The 19,822-nt window shown below is 36.3% G+C and overlaps 2 protein-coding genes across 2 annotated transcripts in view; both read right to left on the bottom strand.

The window, feature by feature from the left end:
* Positions 1–3,137: 3,137 nt before the first annotated feature.
* LOC136246531 (leucine-rich repeat-containing protein 74B-like) lies at positions 3,138–4,664 on the bottom strand. The gene has a single exon (XM_066038027.1). The coding sequence runs from the start codon at positions 4,662–4,664 to the stop codon at positions 3,138–3,140; it is 1,527 nt and encodes a 508-aa protein (XP_065894099.1).
* A 1,843-nt stretch (positions 4,665–6,507) lies between these two features.
* The window catches only part of LOC136246527 (protein NLRC5-like), a 39,872-nt gene continuing 26,557 nt past the window's right edge, over positions 6,508–19,822 (bottom strand). Inside the window, exon 5 of the mRNA XM_066038020.1 lies at positions 6,508–13,415. Within this exon, the coding sequence (XP_065894092.1) occupies positions 6,508–13,415 (6,908 nt within the window). The remainder of the gene's footprint in view (positions 13,416–19,822) is intronic.

Here is a 19,822-nt window from a genome sequence, read left to right as displayed (position 1 = left end):
CATTGTTGGCATTTTGTAAAGATTTGATAACCAGAATGTAATTTTTCAATGATCACAGAATGGAGAGAGGAAGAAATAATCAGTCAATTGCCTCTTAGGAGAATGCCATTGTTAACACTCAGCTCATTTTAATAGGAATATAGTACTTCAGCATACCACTCAGGTATTTTTTGGCTGGCCACCCATTTTGATGGCACAGTTTAAGTTTCTGACAGGTTTCATCCTGTTCTTGGAGACATATGATCTCCTGTAGCCGCTTTGTAGTAGCTGGAAGATGATCAATAACAAGATTAACATAAGCATTTACCTCTTTATGAAAGGCTTCTGCAGTGTGGTCTTCAGTCAGAACCGGTGCTCTGGAAAGAGTGTCTACTGTGCAAATATCTTTTCCAGGAACATGATAAATTGAGTAACTGAATCTCATCAGACATAGTCTGAAACATTGTACTCTTATTGGCATTTTGTCAAGGCTCTTTGTAGATAGCAGTGGAACAAGAGGTTTGTGGTCTGTTTCCAATTTGAAGTGCATACCCAACAAATACTGTTGAAATCTTTCACAAACCCAGGTTGCAGCAAAGGGCTTCTTTTTTCAATTTGGGCATAGTCCTGTTCAGCTGCACTTAATGCTCAAGAAATATATGCAACTGGATGAAGGCTGCAATCTTTCTGCTTTTGTTGTAAAACAGCTCCAGTCCATATACCGAAGCATTGGCAGAGACAATGGTTTCTAGAGTTGGATCATACATTGCTAGAACTTCACTGGATGTGATAGCATCTTTGAGACTTGCAAAAGCTCTGTCTTGTGCTTCTCTCCATACCCACTGAGTTTTGGTGCTAAGGAGTTCTTGCAAAGGTTGAGTCTTGTCAGCTAAATGTGGAAAAAAATTTGCTTAGTCGGTTAAGCATACCAAGAAACCGATGAAGTTCAGTGAGGCTACTTGGTGGTTTCATGTCACAAATTGTACGGATATTGTTTTGATCAGGCTGAATTCCTTCACTGTTTACAGTTTGGCCTAGGAAACTGATGCTGGTAGCACCAAAATGCACTTCTCTTTGCTAAGTGTAAGGCCTGCTTCACTTATTCTCCTGTGAGTTGCTTTGTGACACTGATCATGTTCCTGTACTGTTTTGCCACAAACTAGAATGTTAACAATTATACAGCAATTCCATTAAGGTCTGACAAAATACCACTCATCTTTCTTTGGAAATGTTCAGGTGCAGAGTCTATTCCAAATGGAAGACGATTAAAGGAATATCTCCTAAATGAAGTAATAAATGTTGTCAGTTTTGAGGATTCAGGTGCTAATTCAATTGCAATTTGTCAGAAACCAGAATTAGCATCAAGTTTTGAAAATACTTTACATCCCCAACTTGGGCTAATGTCTGTTTTACAGATGGCAAGATGTAATGTTCATGGCAAACACTTGTGTTAAGTTTTGTCAGGTCAACACAGATTCGAATTTTGCCATTGTATTTTGGAACAACAATAATCGGAGAACGCCATTCTGTGGGCTCTTTAATCTTTGAAATCACCCTGAGTGCTTCCATTCTTTGGAGCTCTTCTTTAACTTTAGGTAGCAGTGGTATTACTATTTGATGTGGGGAATTTAGAGCAAATTATGGCTTAGCATCATTTCTGAGGTTGATCTGGTAACTATCTTGAAGCTTACCTAGTCCTGTAAATAATTGTGGAAACTGGATGAAAATATCACTGGCTTATACTGGCTCAACAAATGGGGACATTGGAAACAGTGGAAATTGAAAACTGAAAAACTAAAATTGGTCAAAATTTCATATTAACAGGTACCTCTTAACAAAGACCACCTTTATAATAATACCGCCTCTAAAATAAGACCACCTCATTATAGTAGTTACGTATGTCAAGAAGGTCCAAAAATATGGCTAAGGTGTACTTATAATGTAATAAAGTATCAATCAATCAGACAGTACTTAAAAGTTGAAATGATAGCTGCAGGGTTGTACAAAAGGATATACTATCCTACCATGCCAAGACCTAAAGTCCATGGTCATGTCACAAATGAAAATGGAGCAATTGCATGCATAATTGAATTTGATAATGGATTTCTCATGAATTGTGAATGATTTAGGAGTTGCATAGTTACAAAATCAACATTAATGATTCTTGACTTTGCGTCTTGATAATTGTTAGGCACACGTAATAAGCATCCTCAAAGATTTAAAAACCTGAGGTGACATCAGTAATTACCGAGGCGCAGGCAATTATTGACATCACCTCAGGTTTTTAAATCCTCGAAGACGCCTATCACGAATGGCTAACTATTACCAAGACACAAAGTCCAAGATCATTAATTTAACTATGTAACTCTTACATCATGCACAATTCATGAGAAATCCATTATCAAATCCAGAGTAATTGTGCATGCAATTGCTCCATTTTCATTGTGACATGACAATGGACTTTAGGTCTTGGCATGGTAAGATAGTATATCCTTATGTACAACCCTACAGCCGTCGTTTTAACTTTCAAGAACTGTCTGATTGATTGATACTTTATTACATTATGAGTACATCTAATGGCCTTTTTGTTGGAACCTTTCCTCCTTTGGTCTTTTCCTGCTCTGGTGGGATTGATCCAGCTGTAACTGTTGTTTACAAAAGACTAGCAACATTGATTTCTGAGGAATGTGGTCATCCTTATAGTTTAACAGGCAAAAGTTTCCGTGGAATTTTCTAATTTAAAATGTGAAAACTAACAATGTCAATATACCACAACTTTTTGTCAAATATTTTTCAGCTTTCTATAAGCAGTGGTTACTGGCTATATAGCCAGCATGTAAAAGAATATAATAGTAAAATTTATGGCACTATGCAAAATTTGTCCTTGAAATTTGAAGGTTATGGTACAGGATGCTATAATGGAATGTGTGTGCATGTATGCTCAGTTTAGTTACTTTAGTACATGTATACTAACAGTCATTATAATGTGCGGCTATATAATATTACATTATTCATCAAGGACCATTGTACTGGTATACAGCATCTATAGTTACGTGTTGCATTTTGTGTGTACCACACATAAGTACACTGTATGTGAAACTACTGCGACAATAATATACACTTTATAAAAATATTGCGGCATTAAACATGCATTATTGTTACAAGTAAACATGAATGAGTGTGTTGTCTGAAAACATCATTATAACTTTTTCCTTTCCTTGTTCACTGACATTATTTTCACACAGAGCCAGTATATGCATTATTGTGCTATCACGTTTAACAACTTGTGCAATTCTTACTACTCCATCTGTTTGTAACTTGTTTTCTCCAAGTAACAGAACTTGCAGTCTAGGATTTTGTGCTAATACTAAACACAATTCGTTAATTGCTTCATCAGTAATGTTATTATTGCTAAGTGTTAACACCTGTAGTTTGGATTTGTGTTTTAATGATTCAAAGATCTTTATTGCTGCTTCAGTTTCCAACATGTTGTCACTTAGATATAGTTCTTGAAAGGAGTAACAGTTAGATAAGAAGACCGCCAATTTCTCTGCACATTCTTTAGTAACTCCATTGTGAAACAAATCGAGTTTTCTCAGTTTACACAAATAATTGAGAGCATACAAAATTTTACATATTCCTACAGACTGCAACTTGTTATTACCAAGTGATACATTTTCCAAATGATTATTAGCAGAAATTGTATTGCTCAGTTCTTCAGCTGCATCATCTGTGATTCCATTACTACACAGACTTAATATTCTCAAGTTAGAAACAGATTGTAATACAATGCAAATTTGTTTCACTCCTACATCTAGTAAGCCATTACCATCTAACCACAGTTGCTCTAGTTTCGGGTTACAATTTATCACTGCTGCTACACTATCAGCTGATTGAAAGCCAATATTGTTAAAACTTAAGTCAAGGACTGTCAACGATGACATGTACTTTAGTGAGTTTAAAATAAAAATGGCACCAACAATGCCTAGTTGATTACCTGCAAGCCATAACTGTTCAAGGACATTATTGCAGGATAGAATACCTCCTAACTCAATTGCAGCAACTTCATTAACATTACTTAACTCCAAGTCAAGAACTCTTAACTTTGAAATAACAGGAAGGAAATAAATCATTGAAGTTGCATCAACTTGCAACAAATTTTGTTGAGCTCTTTGCAATCTTATGTTTAAATAATCATACTTGCTTATTAAGTGTCCATTAAAAAGTCCAATCATTGGATCAGCTTGATTATAATACATGTATTCAAAGTCATAATTCATTTTGATATAGTTCTGAATAGTTTCTCTGTCAGATTCACTGGTCAATAGTTCCAAAATTTCACATTCCTTGTTTATATTCATTACAAATGTATGTGTATTTAATTGCTGTAACCTTAACACAAATTTCATGAAGAACTTTTCATTATCATCTACAACTAAACCACCTACACAAAGTACTTCAAGAGTGTCTATGCCACTAATTGTTGATGCCATGTCAGAAACTTTAGAGGGATCGACTAAGTTACATCGTGTATCTAGTGCAATTAATTTGTTAACACTCATTTTGCAAGCTTTAATTACATCTATCAAACCATTTGATAGTGAATTTCCAGCTACATGCAGCTCTTCAAGAAAAGGATTATTATTGATTGTTCCTACCAAATCAGCTACTACTTTGTCAGTCATTTCCATGTAGCTTAGATATAAAGTAACAATTGATGAAACAGTTTGAAGAGCTCGTAATACTATTGAGGCCCTACAGTGGAGTTTGTTGTCACCTAGATAGATTTGTTTCATTTTACTGTTTCTTAACACTACAGTTGCAATACTATTTGCACCACATTCAGTGACTTCATTGCAACTAATATCAAAACCTTGTAATGTAGATAAACACTGTAGGGATTGACAAATAGTTACCACTCCACTTGTTTGTAACTGGTTGTTCATTAAGTGCAGGAATTCTAATGAAGAGTTAGTTGTAATGGCAGCTGCTAAATTATTAGCAGCTTTATTTGTGATATGACAGTCATGTAAATTTAGATTAGTTAGTGTAGTAATCGTGCTTAATCCTTGCACTATAAATTTACCAGACAGTTGTAAACAATTAAATGACAAATTCAATAGTTCCAATTGAGTATTGGAGGTAAAACTAGTCAACTTCGCACACACTTTATTAGGTACGTTGTTATTGTCAAGATACAACCTCCTTAAAGTTGAGAAATTTTGCAGAGATGCCACTATTATTAATGCAGAAATTTTACAAAATTATATACACTTTTTGAGATTGAATTTAAGGGCAATTTTGAGAGTAAAGCATGCTTTTTCTATACTGGTTAAACTTGGGCTCTCAGATATCAAATAGCCATCACTATATGCATGATGAATTTTTGTTAGTTGTATACAGTACTAGGAGATTTTTAAAAGTTAATTGATCTGATATTGAATCTGAGAGCACTTTAAGGTTTGTCTGTGCAATTTTTAACCTGGGAAAATTTTATGTATTAACCACTCTGAGATTGAATCTGAGAACATTTTGATAAGTTTAGTGCGTCATTTTAAAACAAGCTTAACCTAAGTCTAGTGTAGTAGTCACTCACCATTTTAGGGAGTGAGTCTGAGATTTTAGGAGGGGGGAAGTTCCCCCCTAACAGCCCTAGAATAAACACTGGTTGGTGCTGAAACAACATCTGCTGGCAGGGAGTTCCGTGTATTCATCACTCTCTGGGTGAAAAAGTTTGACCTTAAAAGTAGATGTGATGGTTTTTTGAAAAGTTTCATGTGGTGTCCTCTTGCATGACGCACAGAGCTTAGAGCAAAGTACCGTGACCAGTCAACATCATAATAGCTTGTAAGCTTCAAAGAGATCCCCTCGTTGCCATCGACAATAAAGAGAATAGAGTCCAAGTTCTCTTAACCTTGACTCATAAGGTAGTTTGATTAGTCCACTCGCAAGTTTAGTGGCCTGCCTTTGTACATTTTCTAGAGTATCAATGTCCCAGGCTAGATATGGAAACCAAAGTTGGATGCAATATTCTAGCTGTGGTCTAACATAAGTTTTATACAGGAAGATAAACAATTCTTTAGAGAACTTTTAAACATTCCCAGGATCCTAGTTGCAACAGCTGCAGCTTTGTCACAGTGCAAGGAAAGTTTAAGAGAAGATGTTATTCATATGCCTAGATCTTTCTCAAAATCTGTTATGTGTATTCGTGGCTCCAGCGGTGGACGCCCTGCATTTCCTGTAATGTGTATGAAGTGTGTGTACTGTAGTGTAGTCCAACCAGTTGTGTGTAGTGTATGTAAAGTGTGTGTGTGGAAACTGATTGGCCATCAACTTCTCCTTGCATTAGCTGCCAGTAATATTATTATGCACACACAATTATATCTCCCAAATATTAACCAGTTAAATTCCATTAATTCATGTAAAATTGTATAATCATAAAACCAAGAAGTATGTCTAAATGATAGCTAACCATTCTGCCAGTGAAATGTGCAACTATATACATAATATGTAAACAGGGTATAATGATTATATGTTAACATGAATGTGTTTGTTCTCTGAAAACATTCTTTCTACTTCTTCTTTTCCTTGCTTGCTGACATTATTTTCACACAGAACCAATAAACGCATTACTAAATTCTCACATTTAACAACACGTGCAATTCTTACTACTCCAGCTGTTTGTAACTTGTTTCCACCAAGTAACAGAACTTGTAGTCTAGGATTCTGTGCTAATACTAAACACAATTCATCAATTGCTTCATCAGTAATGTTATTATTACTAAGTGTTAACACCTGTAGTTTGGATTTGTGTTTTAATGATTCAAAGATCTTTATTGCTCCTTCAGTTTCCAGCATGTTGTCACTTAGATATAACGTTTGAAGGGTGTAACATTTAGATATGGTGACTGCCAATTTCTCTGCAGCAGTTTTACTAGCTCCATTGTGAAACAAATCAAGTTTAATCAGTTGATTATTAAGATGATGAGCAATTTTGCATATTCCTACAGACTGCAACTTGTTGTTACCAAGTGACAAATCTCCTAAAAGATTATTAGTAGAAATTGCATCGCTCAATTCTTCAGCTGCATCATCAGTGATTCCATTACTACACAGACTTAATATTCTTAAGTTAGTAACACATTGTAACGCATGACAAATTTGTTTGACCCCTACATCCAGTAAACCATTACCATCTAACCACAGTTGTTCTAGTTTTGAGTTACATTTTATCACTGATGCCACACCATCAGCTGAATGACAGCTGATATAGTTAAAGCTTAAATCAAGCACTGCTAATGTTGACATGTGCTCCAGTGAGTTCAAAATAAACATGGCTCCAGTGATGCCTAGTTGGTTACCACTAAGCCATAACTGTTCCAGGACATTATTGCAGGATAGAATAGCTCCTAACTCAAATGCAGCTACTTCATCAACATTACTTCGTTCCATGTCAAGAACTTTTAGCTTTGAAATAACTGGAAGTAAATAAATAATGGAAGTTGCATTAACTTGTGACAAAATTTGTTCAGTTCTTTGTAATTTTATTGTTAAATAGTCATACTTGTCTATTAAGTGTCCATTAAAAGGACCATTCATAGGCTCAGCATGTTTAAATAACAGATAACCAGTAGGAGAGTAATAATTGAATTTGATGCAGTTACAAGTATTTTCTCTTTGAGATTCACTGTTCAGTAATTCCAAAACTTCATATTCTTTGATCAAATTCATGTCAAATGCATTACTTTGTACATCAAATGCATTATTACTATGCGGATGTAATTTTTCAAACTTGAACAAAAAGTTATTGAAGAATTTTTCAGTATTACTTATAACTAACCCACCTATAAATAATGCCTCAAGAGTACCTATTCTACCTATTATTGATGCCATGTCAGAAATTTTAGAAGGATCAACTAAGTTATATCGTAAATCTAGCGTAAGCAATCTTTTGACACTCTTTTTGCAGGCTTTTATTACATTTATCAAACTGCTAGATAGTGAATTGCCAGCCACATAAAGATGCTCAAGAAGAGGATTATTGTTGATAGTCTCTGCTAAATCAGCTGCTGAATCATCCGTCATTTCCATGTAGCTTAGATATAAAATAACAACTGATGAAATGGTTTGAAGAGCTCTCATTATTATTAATGCACTATTGTGAAGTTTGTTGTCACCAAGAAAGAATTGGTTCATGTTAGTGTTGCTTGATATTACAGATGCTATAGCATAGGAACTTTGTTCAGTAATTTCGTTACAGCTAATATTAAATTCTTGCAATGAACTTAAACACTTTAAAGATTGACAAATAGTTACAACTCCATTTGTTTGTAAATTGTTGTTTCTTAAAAATAATGCTTTTAATGAACAGTTACTTTTAATGGCAGTTGCTAAACTATTAGCAGCTTTATCTGTCATATAGCAATTACTTAAATAAAGAGAGGTTAGTGTATTAATCTTACTTAATCCTTGCACTACAAATTTTCCAGACAGCTGTAAACAATTAAATGACAAATCCAGTAGTTCCAAATTGACATTGGTAATGAAGTTAACTAAATTTACACACATCTTATCAGGTATGCTGTTATTGTCAAGAGTTAAGTTCCTTAAGGTTGAGACATTTTGCAGAGATGCCACTATTGTTAGTACACCTGCTCTAAGATCATTATCTCCAAGATACAGCTCTTGTAGAGTATCATTTCTAAGTATCAGAGAATTTATAGCATCCACTGCTTTTTCTGTGATCTGATTACTTCGTAAGTCAAATCTGTTTAGTGAAGTTAAATTACTCAGTGATTTAGCAATCATTATTATTTTATCAGAGTTTAGATTGTTTCCCTTTAACCATAGGTTTTGGAGTGAAGTATTACTAGATATCACATCTGCTATTACACTGACTTTATTTTGTTTTATACTAATATCATTGAAACTTCTAGACTTTACATTGGTGTTTAGACATAAAGCCTCTACTATATTACCTCCACTTTTCAAGTGTGAAGCATGATATTTGCTAGTGTGAGCAAGGTTTGTGGTTTCGTCAAATACTTTGTAAGGTATGTTATTATCATTGATATCTAAAGTTTGTAGCATCCTAACTGTCTTTAATACTTTCAACACTTTCATTATTCCTGCTTGAAAATTGTTATCACCAAGACATAAGTGCTCTATTCCTGTGTTACTTGATATCACCTTTGATAATACATCTACAGCTTCATCTGTGATCTGGTTAGTGTTAATATCAAGAATTTTCAATGTTGATATATAACATAAGGATTGTGCAATTGTTATAATACCATCTGTCATTAGTTTGTTGTTTCTTAATCTCAGATCCTCCAGAGAGGAATTACGCATAATAACAGATGCTATTGTAGAAGCTGCCACTGCAGGAATTTCATTGTCGCTAAGATCTAACAACTTTAGAGAGGATACATTAGTTAAAGCTATTGCTATCTTCATTGCTCCTGTGCAAATCTTATTGCTACCAAGACACAACTGCTGTAAACCACAATTTCTTGATATTGCATGAGCTATAGCATCAGCAGCTCTTTCTGTAATTTGGTTGTCATTGATTTGTAGCACTTGTAAACTTGATAATGAACTTATGGATCTGGAGATTTTTATTATACCATCAGTCCTTAATTTGTTACCTCCAATACGTAACACTTGTAGTGACTTGTTGTTTTCAATAGCAAGTGATAAATCATCAGCTACTTTTTCTGTCATGTTGTTATTATTTAAATCCAACTTTACTAATGTTTTAATCTGACATAAAGCTGAGGCTACATCAGCTCCTTGATGTTGTAAATTGTTATCACCAAGATACAGTTGTTCTATCCCTGTGTTACATAACAATACCAATGACAATGCTTCTGCAGCGTCTTCTGTGATCTGGTTATTATAAACATCAAGAATTTTCAATGTTGATATGTTACTTAAGGCTTGTGCAATTGTTATAATACCACTTGTTGTTAGTTTGTTGTTTCTTAATCTCAGATCCTCCAGAGAGGAATTACGCATAATAACAGATGCTATTGTAGAAGCTGCCACTGCAGGAATTTCATTGTCGCTAAGATCTAACAACTTTAGAGAGGATACATTAGTTAAAGCTATTGCTATCTTCATTGCTCCTGTGCAAATCTTATTGCTACCAAGACACAACTGCTGTAAACCACAATTTCTTGATATTGCATGAGCTATAGCATCAGCAGCTCTTTCTGTAATTTGGTTGTCATTGATTTGTAGCACTTGTAAACTTGATAATGAACTTATGGATCTGGAGATTTTTATTATACCATCAGTCCTTAATTTGTTACCTCCAATACGTAACACTTGTAGTGACTTGTTGTTTTCAATAGCAAGTGATAAATCATCAGCTACTTTTTCTGTCATGTTGTTATTATTTAAATCCAACTTTACTAATGTTTTAATCTGACATAAAGCTGAGGCTACATCAGCTCCTTGATGTTGTAAATTGTTATCACCAAGATACAGTTGTTCTATCCCTGTGTTACATAACAATACCAATGACAATGCTTCTGCAGCGTCTTCTGTGATCTGGTTATTATAAACATCAAGAATTTTCAATGTTGATATGTTACTTAAGGCTTGTGCAATTGTTATAATACCACTTGTTGTTAGTTTGTTGTTTCTTAATCTCAGTTCCTCTAGGGAAGAATTACTCATAATGGCATGTGCTAGTTTAGAAGTCACTGCTGTAGAAATTTCATTGTCATCAAGATCCAATACCTTTAGAGAACATATTGCTGTTAAAGCTGTTGCTATCTTCGATATTCCTGTGTGAAGCTTGTTGCTGTCAAGGTGTAACTGTTCTAATCTGGTGTTACTTGATATTGCATGAGCTATAGCATCAGCAGCTCTTTCTGTTATTTGATTATCATTAATTCCCAATATTTGTAAATTTGATATTGAACTTATGGATCTACAGATTTTTATGATACCATCAGTCATTAATTTGTTACCTCCAATACGTAACACTTGCAGTGACTTGTTGTTTTCAATAGCAAGTGATAATTCATCAACTACATTTTCTGTCATGCTGTTATTACTTAGATCCAACTCTACCAACATTTTTATCTGAGACAAAGCTGACGCTATAACAACTCCATGATGTTGCAAATTGTTATCAGATAAGTAAAGTGTTTTCATGTTACAATTAACAATAATAGCAATAGCTAAATCATCAGTTACACTCCCTGAAATTTTGTTTTGTGAAAGGTATAAAGCTGAAACAGTTGAAATATTTTTCAAAGCTGTCGCTATAATGCTAGCGTTTTTCTGCAAATTACAATTAAAAAGCTTAACTAAATGCAATTTGGAATTATTCTCAATCACTGATGCCAATGCAATGGCTGTAGTCTCATCGACGTTTGTGTTATCAATAAATAAAACTTGCAAAGTATTGATTGAGCTTAAACCATTCAATATTATTTTGTCTCCACCATTATTAAAAGTGCATCCATCAAATAGTGCACATGTCATACGACTTTTGCAAAAATACAGTGACATTTTCTCAGCAGTTTCTTTATCTATAGCACATTGTGTCATTTCTATGCAATCGATTGAGTCATTCATATCAAATCCATCAATGATCTGCTGTTTAGTAGCCCTGTATGCAACCATCGACACAGCATTAATGATCACTACTGATAGGTGAGTATTCTCACTTAATTGTAAGTGTAGTTTAGCATATACACCCTCTTGTTTACTCTTGTCAATAACAAATGTTTCCAAAGATTGATTACCCCCATTTCTAGCAGAGCACAATGACAAGTATACTTTATACCAGTTAACTTTAATTGAAATTTCCTTTCTCAAAAAAATAAAAGATTGCGGCACACCATCATTATATAATTCAATTTCACTATTTTTGTAACAAAATAGTTTACAGTGTGTAAAATACGAGCCATCAGTACAAATTTTCACTGTTTGAATAAATGCTTGGATTGGATCAAGGTTGACAATCTTTGGCATAGTCTTATGTTTCATTTCCTTACATGGCATTCCATAGATTAAATATGCAAAAAACTCAAGCATTTTCGTTTTATTTAAGCCACCAAACAAAGTCCAAGTATTTGTGTACTTTTCAATGAAAAATGTGGACTTTAGTAACTTAAACTGATAACTAACTTCTAAAGAATTTATATAATAAGCTGATAGAAACTCTTGAATAGATAAATGAAGGAAATTGTATGAATAGCATTTTTCAATTCTTTTCATGCTAAAATATTGTGCAGATTTGAGCAACCCTAGTCCTTGAAAATTTTTGTTAGCTAATGCTAAATTAGGACACAAAGTTTCTATGTCTTCTTCAGTAAACACAATTTTATCTTCTTTTAAACTATCAAATGCAAACTTCGACAGTTCTATGATATATTGATAATATGACTCCGGTAAATGTTGTAATGGATATACTTCAGATGTTGGATTATTTTCAAGCTTTTGAACATACCTACAAATTGCCAGAGTAATAAACCTTTCATATAACTCAGTTTGATCAGTTGGAAATTCTTCTATTTCTTTGAAAGTACATACTAGAATGGTCATGATCATAGGAATGTAGCAAATACTGTTAATAGTTTTATTTTCGTCAAGATACAACAGCAGCTTCTTCATTTTGTTTGGAGAATATTTTAATTCTTCAATAATATATTCCTGCTTGCTACTGTCCGTAAAACCCATTACTTCTACCCTGATGTCTGCAATATGTTGCAGTTTATCTGTTGCAATAGGTCGAGATGTTATCACTAATTTACTTTGAGTAAAGACTTTGCGGTTTAATATACGAGTAATAAATAATTTACCTGACATATCAAAGTACTCATCATAACCATCGAGTATAATTGTTATGTCTTTATTATTTCTTTTAATAAGAACATCTGCATACTGTTTACAGAATTCAGCAGCAGCTTCATCAAAATTGTAAAAGTAGTGGATAAAACTTCGTAAATCATATATTTGTCGTATTTCAGGGTCTCGCAAATATATGAAAAATATGATGCTTTTATCATTAAGCAACTGGCCTTTTGCCCATTGGTAGGCTATTTCCTTACTAAGTGTTGTCTTCCCCATTCCTGGGGCACCATCAATTACCATTACGTCTGGCGTAACTGTTGTGCCATCGGGTTTTTGAAGTGGTATAAATATGTCAGAAATATTATGTGTTTTGACTAAACTGTCAATCTCATGTTTCTTCTTATCAGAGTTTGATATTCGATGGGTACCATGTGTTAGACCTTCTCTCATTAAGGCTGCTACATCAATAAGTTCTTTTTCACTATGTTGCTTCATATGATGTATTAGAAGCACATTAACAAAATGTTTAGGTTGTAACAGTTGCCATATTCCTTCTTGTGCAAAATATCTAGTCTTTATGTAATTTTCTTTGACATATTCAGAAATTTGAAGAATCATCTGGGCTATGAAAATAACAGCAATTTCAATACATATCCATGTGTGCAAATGTACGTAGATAGTTTACAATTAATGAAGTCATAGAAAGAAAACAATCATAGCTGTTACAAAACAGCTTGCTAGAATAAAATGACACGGGAAACAACAGAGTTGTAGTTGTCAAGAATCTACTGAAATTACATTGGTAAATAACCCATAATGTTTTTATATCAAGAACAGGACATTATTATTTTTAATATTGGTAGTTCAAGCAACAAAGCTAGTTTGTTTCTCATTAGCTATTATGAGAGCATAGTAGGGTAGGGACCACATCCATAATTAGAAGGTAATCATTACAGGGAGTGTCCTTTAATGAAAGATTTACTGTACAATGTAATCTGCTGTACTAGTCATTTTGGTAAGTCACCAAAATGCGGAATAATCTGGACAAGTCTTTGTGGAAGTATTAGTGTGGTGTCAAATTGTTTAAGTAGTGAATAGAGACCATACTACAGCATATTTTCTCCAGACTACAAAACAAAATCATACCAGAAGGCACATTATGCAGTAGCTACATGTATATTAGATTATACAGAATATAAAATATATGTATATCGGATCGGCATAATCGGTATTGGCTCTTTAAGGTACACATTAATCAGATATCGGTACAACTGAAAATCCTTATCGATACATCTCTACTACTGGCTACCCCAGGTGGAAACAACTTGGAGGTCAACACAGGTATCAATATTTGTAACAATGTATGGAAATACCATTGATAATACCTGATGTGTACGATGGGGAGGCAGCTTGGGATGAATAGATAGCACATTTCAAATGTGTTACTCAAATTAATAGCTGGGATGATGAAAAATGTCTTCAAGTCCGAATGATAGAGAATCTTGGGAGCACCTTGCCAGAGGTATCAACTTGTCACAATCCTACCAAAATGCTCTTAGTGAACAATTTGAGCCTAGTACCAATAGGTATTTATATGTAGTTAAGGTTTAAACCATGGAAAGGAATGAGGGAGAGTCCTGGCAGACTTTGCTGATAGTTTGAGAATTACAGCTGACTGTGTGTTCCCAGAACTACATAGATGACAAAGCGAAGGAGAGGATAACTCTGGATTGCTTTCTATAGGGTCGATTAACAACCCCACTGTAGCTTTGCCCATTCATCAAAAACGTCCTAAGGCACTAAATAAGACGTCACTCCAAATGCTTGAGATGGAAACAATTCTGTTGTCAACACCAATGGGTGCAAATGATACAATGACGTCACCGATTGCACGTGAAACTGTTACTGTAAATCATATTGCGCACGAGACGCAAAGAGTGGCTCTTCAAGCTATAAATTCCCTGGCAACTTGTATTGAAGAACTGGAACTGTCAAGTAAGCAAACTGACTGTGGCCCTTCACGACAGCAATCAAAGGTGACGTGTCGGAAGTGTGGAGAGATGCTTTGCCAGAGGGTGTGCCATTAGCTACAGCCAGCATAAGGCTATGAAACAATAGAGATAGGCTGAGGCAGAACAACAGGTATTGCAGCGCTACAACTCTGACCAGTGTACAAGTAAGAGTGGAATGGTCTATGAATCAAGCAGGGGTGTATCACATGGATGGATTAGCAGCTGCAGTTAATACGTATTTTTCATGTTGGACCGGAGCTTCAGTTAGCCTGTTGCGAGCTGATACATGGGAAAGAATCACTTCGGACCAGGCTTTATTACAATGGAGTGGTTCCCAGTTAGTAGGTGTAGAAGGTATGTAGCTACATTGAAGTCTTGGGCACTCTAGTTCCAAGATAGCCTCTGTGCTAAGAGTCCTTGCAACAAAAAAACTCCTAATTCCGGCAATACCAACAATGCACGAGCATGCTTGTGTAATCAACACTAAGCATCGGGCCTTGCACATAAGAGGAAAGCAATACCCTTACAAGGCAAAGGTAAACCATCTCAATCCCAATATTCATCAACAATTGAGGCCTTTGTACAACACAGTCTGCATCTGTCACCGCTTAGTGAAATAGAAGTTATGGCTGCTGCATTTGCTCCAGATAGCCAACAGGTAGGGAATATGTACCTGGTTGAGGCAAAGGCACAAGACAAGGCACCAATCACAGTTGCTAATGTCATGGTTTTGCCCAAGCAAACCAAGGCAACTAAACAGCTTTACTGCTTACTAGCATGGATCATTAACCCATCATCTGATAATGTTACACTGCACAAGGGCATGAGAGTGGCAAGGCTAGAACTAATACAGGACCCTGATTGTGTAGCTGGAATGAGAGAAACAGTTGAAGATGATAAATCGGCCACCTCAGTGTCTACTGAGATGCAAGAGCTACAGGGATGTACTGTGGACCCTTGTGGAGAAAAGTGGAGAAACACTTGATAACAGACAACAAGATCAGTTGTACAGGATTATGCTTGGATTATCAGACGTATTCTCTCTAACAAGTAAAGACACAGGACGAACTAACAGGTTGCAACATACATATTATTCCAACTACCACAGAATACTCCATACGTCAGCAAGCAAGAAGAATTTCACCATTTCGGCGTGAAGAAATTGATAAGCTGCTGTAGGATATGTTAGAGCAGGATGTGATACAACCATCCAACAGCCCATGGGCATCACCAATAGTTTTAGTCCAGAAGAAAGATGGCTCAATTAGATTCTGTGTGGACAAATGCCATTACCAGGAAGGATGCTTACCCACTTCCACGAATTGATGACACGCTGGACACACTATCTGGATCACACTGGTTCTCAAAATCAGACCTATTAAGTGGGTATTGGCAAGTGGAAATAGCTGAAGCAGACAGAGAGAAGACTGCATTTACCACACAAAAGAGCTTGTTTGAATTTAAGTTGGGCTATGCAATGCACTAGCAACATTCTAACGCCTTATGTATCTGGTTCTTCTGGAGTACAATGGCAGCATGCAATGCTTAGTTTACTAAGATGATATTATGGTGGTAGGTAGAGACTTTGAAGAACACCTCAGAAATCTAGGAATAGTACTATAAAAACTTAAGCAAGTTAACCTCCAGAAAATGTGCGTTGTGTGGATAAGAACTGGCATACTTGGGTCACATAGTGTCAAAGTGTGGTGTAGTAACTGCATGATCCTGAAAAAACACAGAAAGTGTCGGGCTGGCCCACACCATCTACTATTCAGGAAATACAATAGTTCCTGGGGTTAGCATCGTACTATAGAAGATTTATCAAAGACTCTTTGTGTTGCAGCAATTGGTTCATGGCCTTTTGTTGTCATCAACTAAAATTACATGGTCAGTAGGTTGATGCTGTTCATTTGGTCTCCTGTACACGGCATCTGTATTTGAATGCTTGCCTGCAACTTGGTGGACAATTGTGAAGTCATATTCTTGAAGTTGCTCCAGCCATCTAGCAACTGACCTTCAGGCTCATGAAAATTTTGCAACCACTGTAGTGAGCTATGATCAGTTCAAAGCTTAAATGTATGGCCTAGTAAGTATGGTCTAAAGTGGTGAATGAAAGTCATAGCTGCTAACAGTTTTTTCCTAATTACACAATACCTCCTTGCAAATGCAATAACTTGCTCCTATAACCATTGCACTCTTGTTAGAGGACTGCCCCGATTCCTTCTTGACTAGCATCTGTGTCTAAGATGAACTGTTTTTCATAGTCTGGGAAGGCCAGTACTGGTACTGTTGTTAGCTGTTGTTTGAGCTCCGCATGACCATTGGCACATTCTATAGTTCAGTTAAAAAGGTAGCCCTACATGCAGATGAGGATGCAATAGTACAAGCAGATGACATGCACACATCGCAAACAAATGATGAAGTCGTCAGTCCTATTTTTCGTGCAAAGGAGACTGGCATTAAACCAGGTGATTAGGAGCTAAAGGCAGAGTACTCCACATGCTGTTGCAACAATGAGACCAACTTTTACTCAATTACTATATAGATGGTTTGAGAAAGACAGGTGGTTTTCATCTCCAATTAGTTGTTCCTAAGAGTACGTAAGCAAGAGGACATTTTGCAAGAGGCACATGCTGGATCATGTGGAGGACATAAGATAAAACCAGAGAGAAAATCAAAGAAACATTTTACAGGCCAGGGTATTCACAAATTGTCCAGGAGTGGTGTCAGACATGTCCACATTGTGCAGCTAGGAAGAACCCTACCCATAGATACCAAGGAGCATTGAAAATATTCAGTCTGGGTATCCCATGCAAATAATGGCAATGGATATTATGGGACCATTCTCAGAAACCAAGCAAAGAAGTTGCTATGTTTTAGGGACTTCAGATTACTTCACACCATGGGTAGAGGCATATGGAATTTCTATCTAGGAGGCTAATACAGTGGCCATTAAACTTGTTGACGAAGTCTTTTGTAGAATTGGCATACCGGAGCAGCACCACTCCGATATGAGAGCACAATTTGAATCAAAATTAATACACAAAGTTTGCAAGCTGCTGCGGATAAACAAAACCCATACAACACCAGAGTATACAATATAACGGTCGGCCCTCGGCCATTTTCCGACCATCCAGCCACGATGACCGAGTAAAACATTGGGCGTTCGGTCCATTTGTCCGAGCAAGAAATGCACAACTTTAATCATGCTAAAAAACTTACGAATAATGTGCAATAGCAACAAAAACATTCCACACTATGCAACTGCCAAGTAGCAGTCCAAGTCCATGGCGAAGGAAGCATTTGGAGCACTGGAGGTAGAGGTCACGTGATTGTTGCATGCTAATATTTTAATACATTAATAATTATTGTTGCACATGTTCGATGAAAAGGTCGACTAATTCAGCATCCGGAACTGCTACCAAGAAATGGAAGGTGAGTTTTCAAACATTCAAACAGTGGAAGCGAGATTTCGATCGTGAGCATAAAACGCTGAGTTGGCTAGAATGCGAAACGTGCATTGAGGCTGGCACTCGAGTTGTAACACAGCTGAAGTGTACTGTCTGCAAGAAATTTCAAGCAAGAATTGTAGGTAAGAGGAATTTTAGCGATCGATGGATTACTGGGGCCGAGTCTATTCGCACAAGCAACATCCGCGACCACGCCCACAGCGAGCAGCACGTTCATGCAATGATGCTACTTCATCAGGAAATCCAGAGAGCACAAGACGTAAGTAGCTCTGCTAATGCACCCATAGTTGTTGCTTTGAATACCCTGGGAGATGAAGAAAGGGCTTGGCTACGTGTCAAGTTCGACATTAGTTATTATATTGCCAAGGAAAAGCTACCTTTCCGTAAGTATCCGGGTATCTGTGAATTGGAGACACGCCATGGAGTCAACGTTGGGAGGGCCTACACAACTGAGACAGCTTCAAAAAACTTTACACACTATATTACAGAAGCACAACGCATGAAAGTTATAGGCCAACTGAAGAAATGTTATTTCTTTTCTGTTCTTTTAGATGGTTCTACTGATAGTGGCAACATAGAAAATGAGTTGATTATGGCTGTGTGGTTCAACCCAGAAGGCGCAGATGAAAAGGTAAGCACAACAATAAGTTACTTTAGCATTAGCCGGCCATCCTCAACTACAGCACAAGGCCTTTTTGATCTTCTTCAGGATGCAACGCAGAAGATCATGGGCATTCGAGATATCACTGTGGAAGAATGCAGTGCACTAGTTGGGGTGGGAACTGATGGAGCAGCAGTTAATGTTGCTGGGTTGAAGGGACTGGTGGAGAGACAGCTCCCTTGGGTGTTTTGGTCATGGTGTATGGCTCATAGGCTAGAGTTAGCTGTTAGGGATGCCTTAAAGTGTACTGCATTTGACCTAGTAGATGATATGCTCCTAAGGCTATACTTGATTTATGAAAATTCCCCAAAGAAGTGTCGAGAGCTTAAGGAAATTTGTTCAGAGTTAACACAGTGTTTAGCCTTAGACCCTGAAGATGGTGGGATGAAGCCCATTAGAGCAAGCGGCTCACGTTGGGTGGCTCATAAGTGGAATGCGATGAAAAGGATACTTTCCAAATATGCAGCTTATACCAGTCATCTAGCAGCCTTGTCAGAAGACTCTTCTGTCAAAAGTGTCGACAGATCTAAACTGAAAGGTTATTAAAACAAGTGGGTAAATGCCAAGTACATATTAGGATGTGCTGTATTTGTGGATGTCCTTTCTCCCTGTGTTATTTTGTCAAAAGTAATGCAGTATGACCACTTAGATATCCTTGCAGCTCTGTCTAACTTGTTGCGCTCTATTAAAGAGATTGAGAAATTGAATTCTTTACCTGTAGATCAGTGGCCAACATTTGCATCAACCATTAGTAAGTGTACTGCAGATGGTGATAGCATAATGTACCAGGCCCAAACATTAAAGCAGTTTGATGCAGCCAAATCCTACTTTATGAGACATGCTAGTTTGTACTGTTCTAAGGTCAGCGACTGCATCAAGTCCAGGCT

This window comes from Dysidea avara, chromosome 1 (assembly GCF_963678975.1).
Source record: "Dysidea avara chromosome 1, odDysAvar1.4, whole genome shotgun sequence".
In the NCBI taxonomy this organism is placed as follows: domain Eukaryota; kingdom Metazoa; phylum Porifera; class Demospongiae; order Dictyoceratida; family Dysideidae; genus Dysidea; species Dysidea avara.
This window is presented reverse-complemented; position numbering and strand designations above follow the sequence as displayed.

Excerpts from the sequence above, each read along its gene's own strand:
- LOC136246531 (XM_066038027.1), bottom strand. The coding sequence starts at position 4,664 with ATGACTGACAAAGTAGTAGCTGATTTGGTAGGAACAATCAATAATAAT.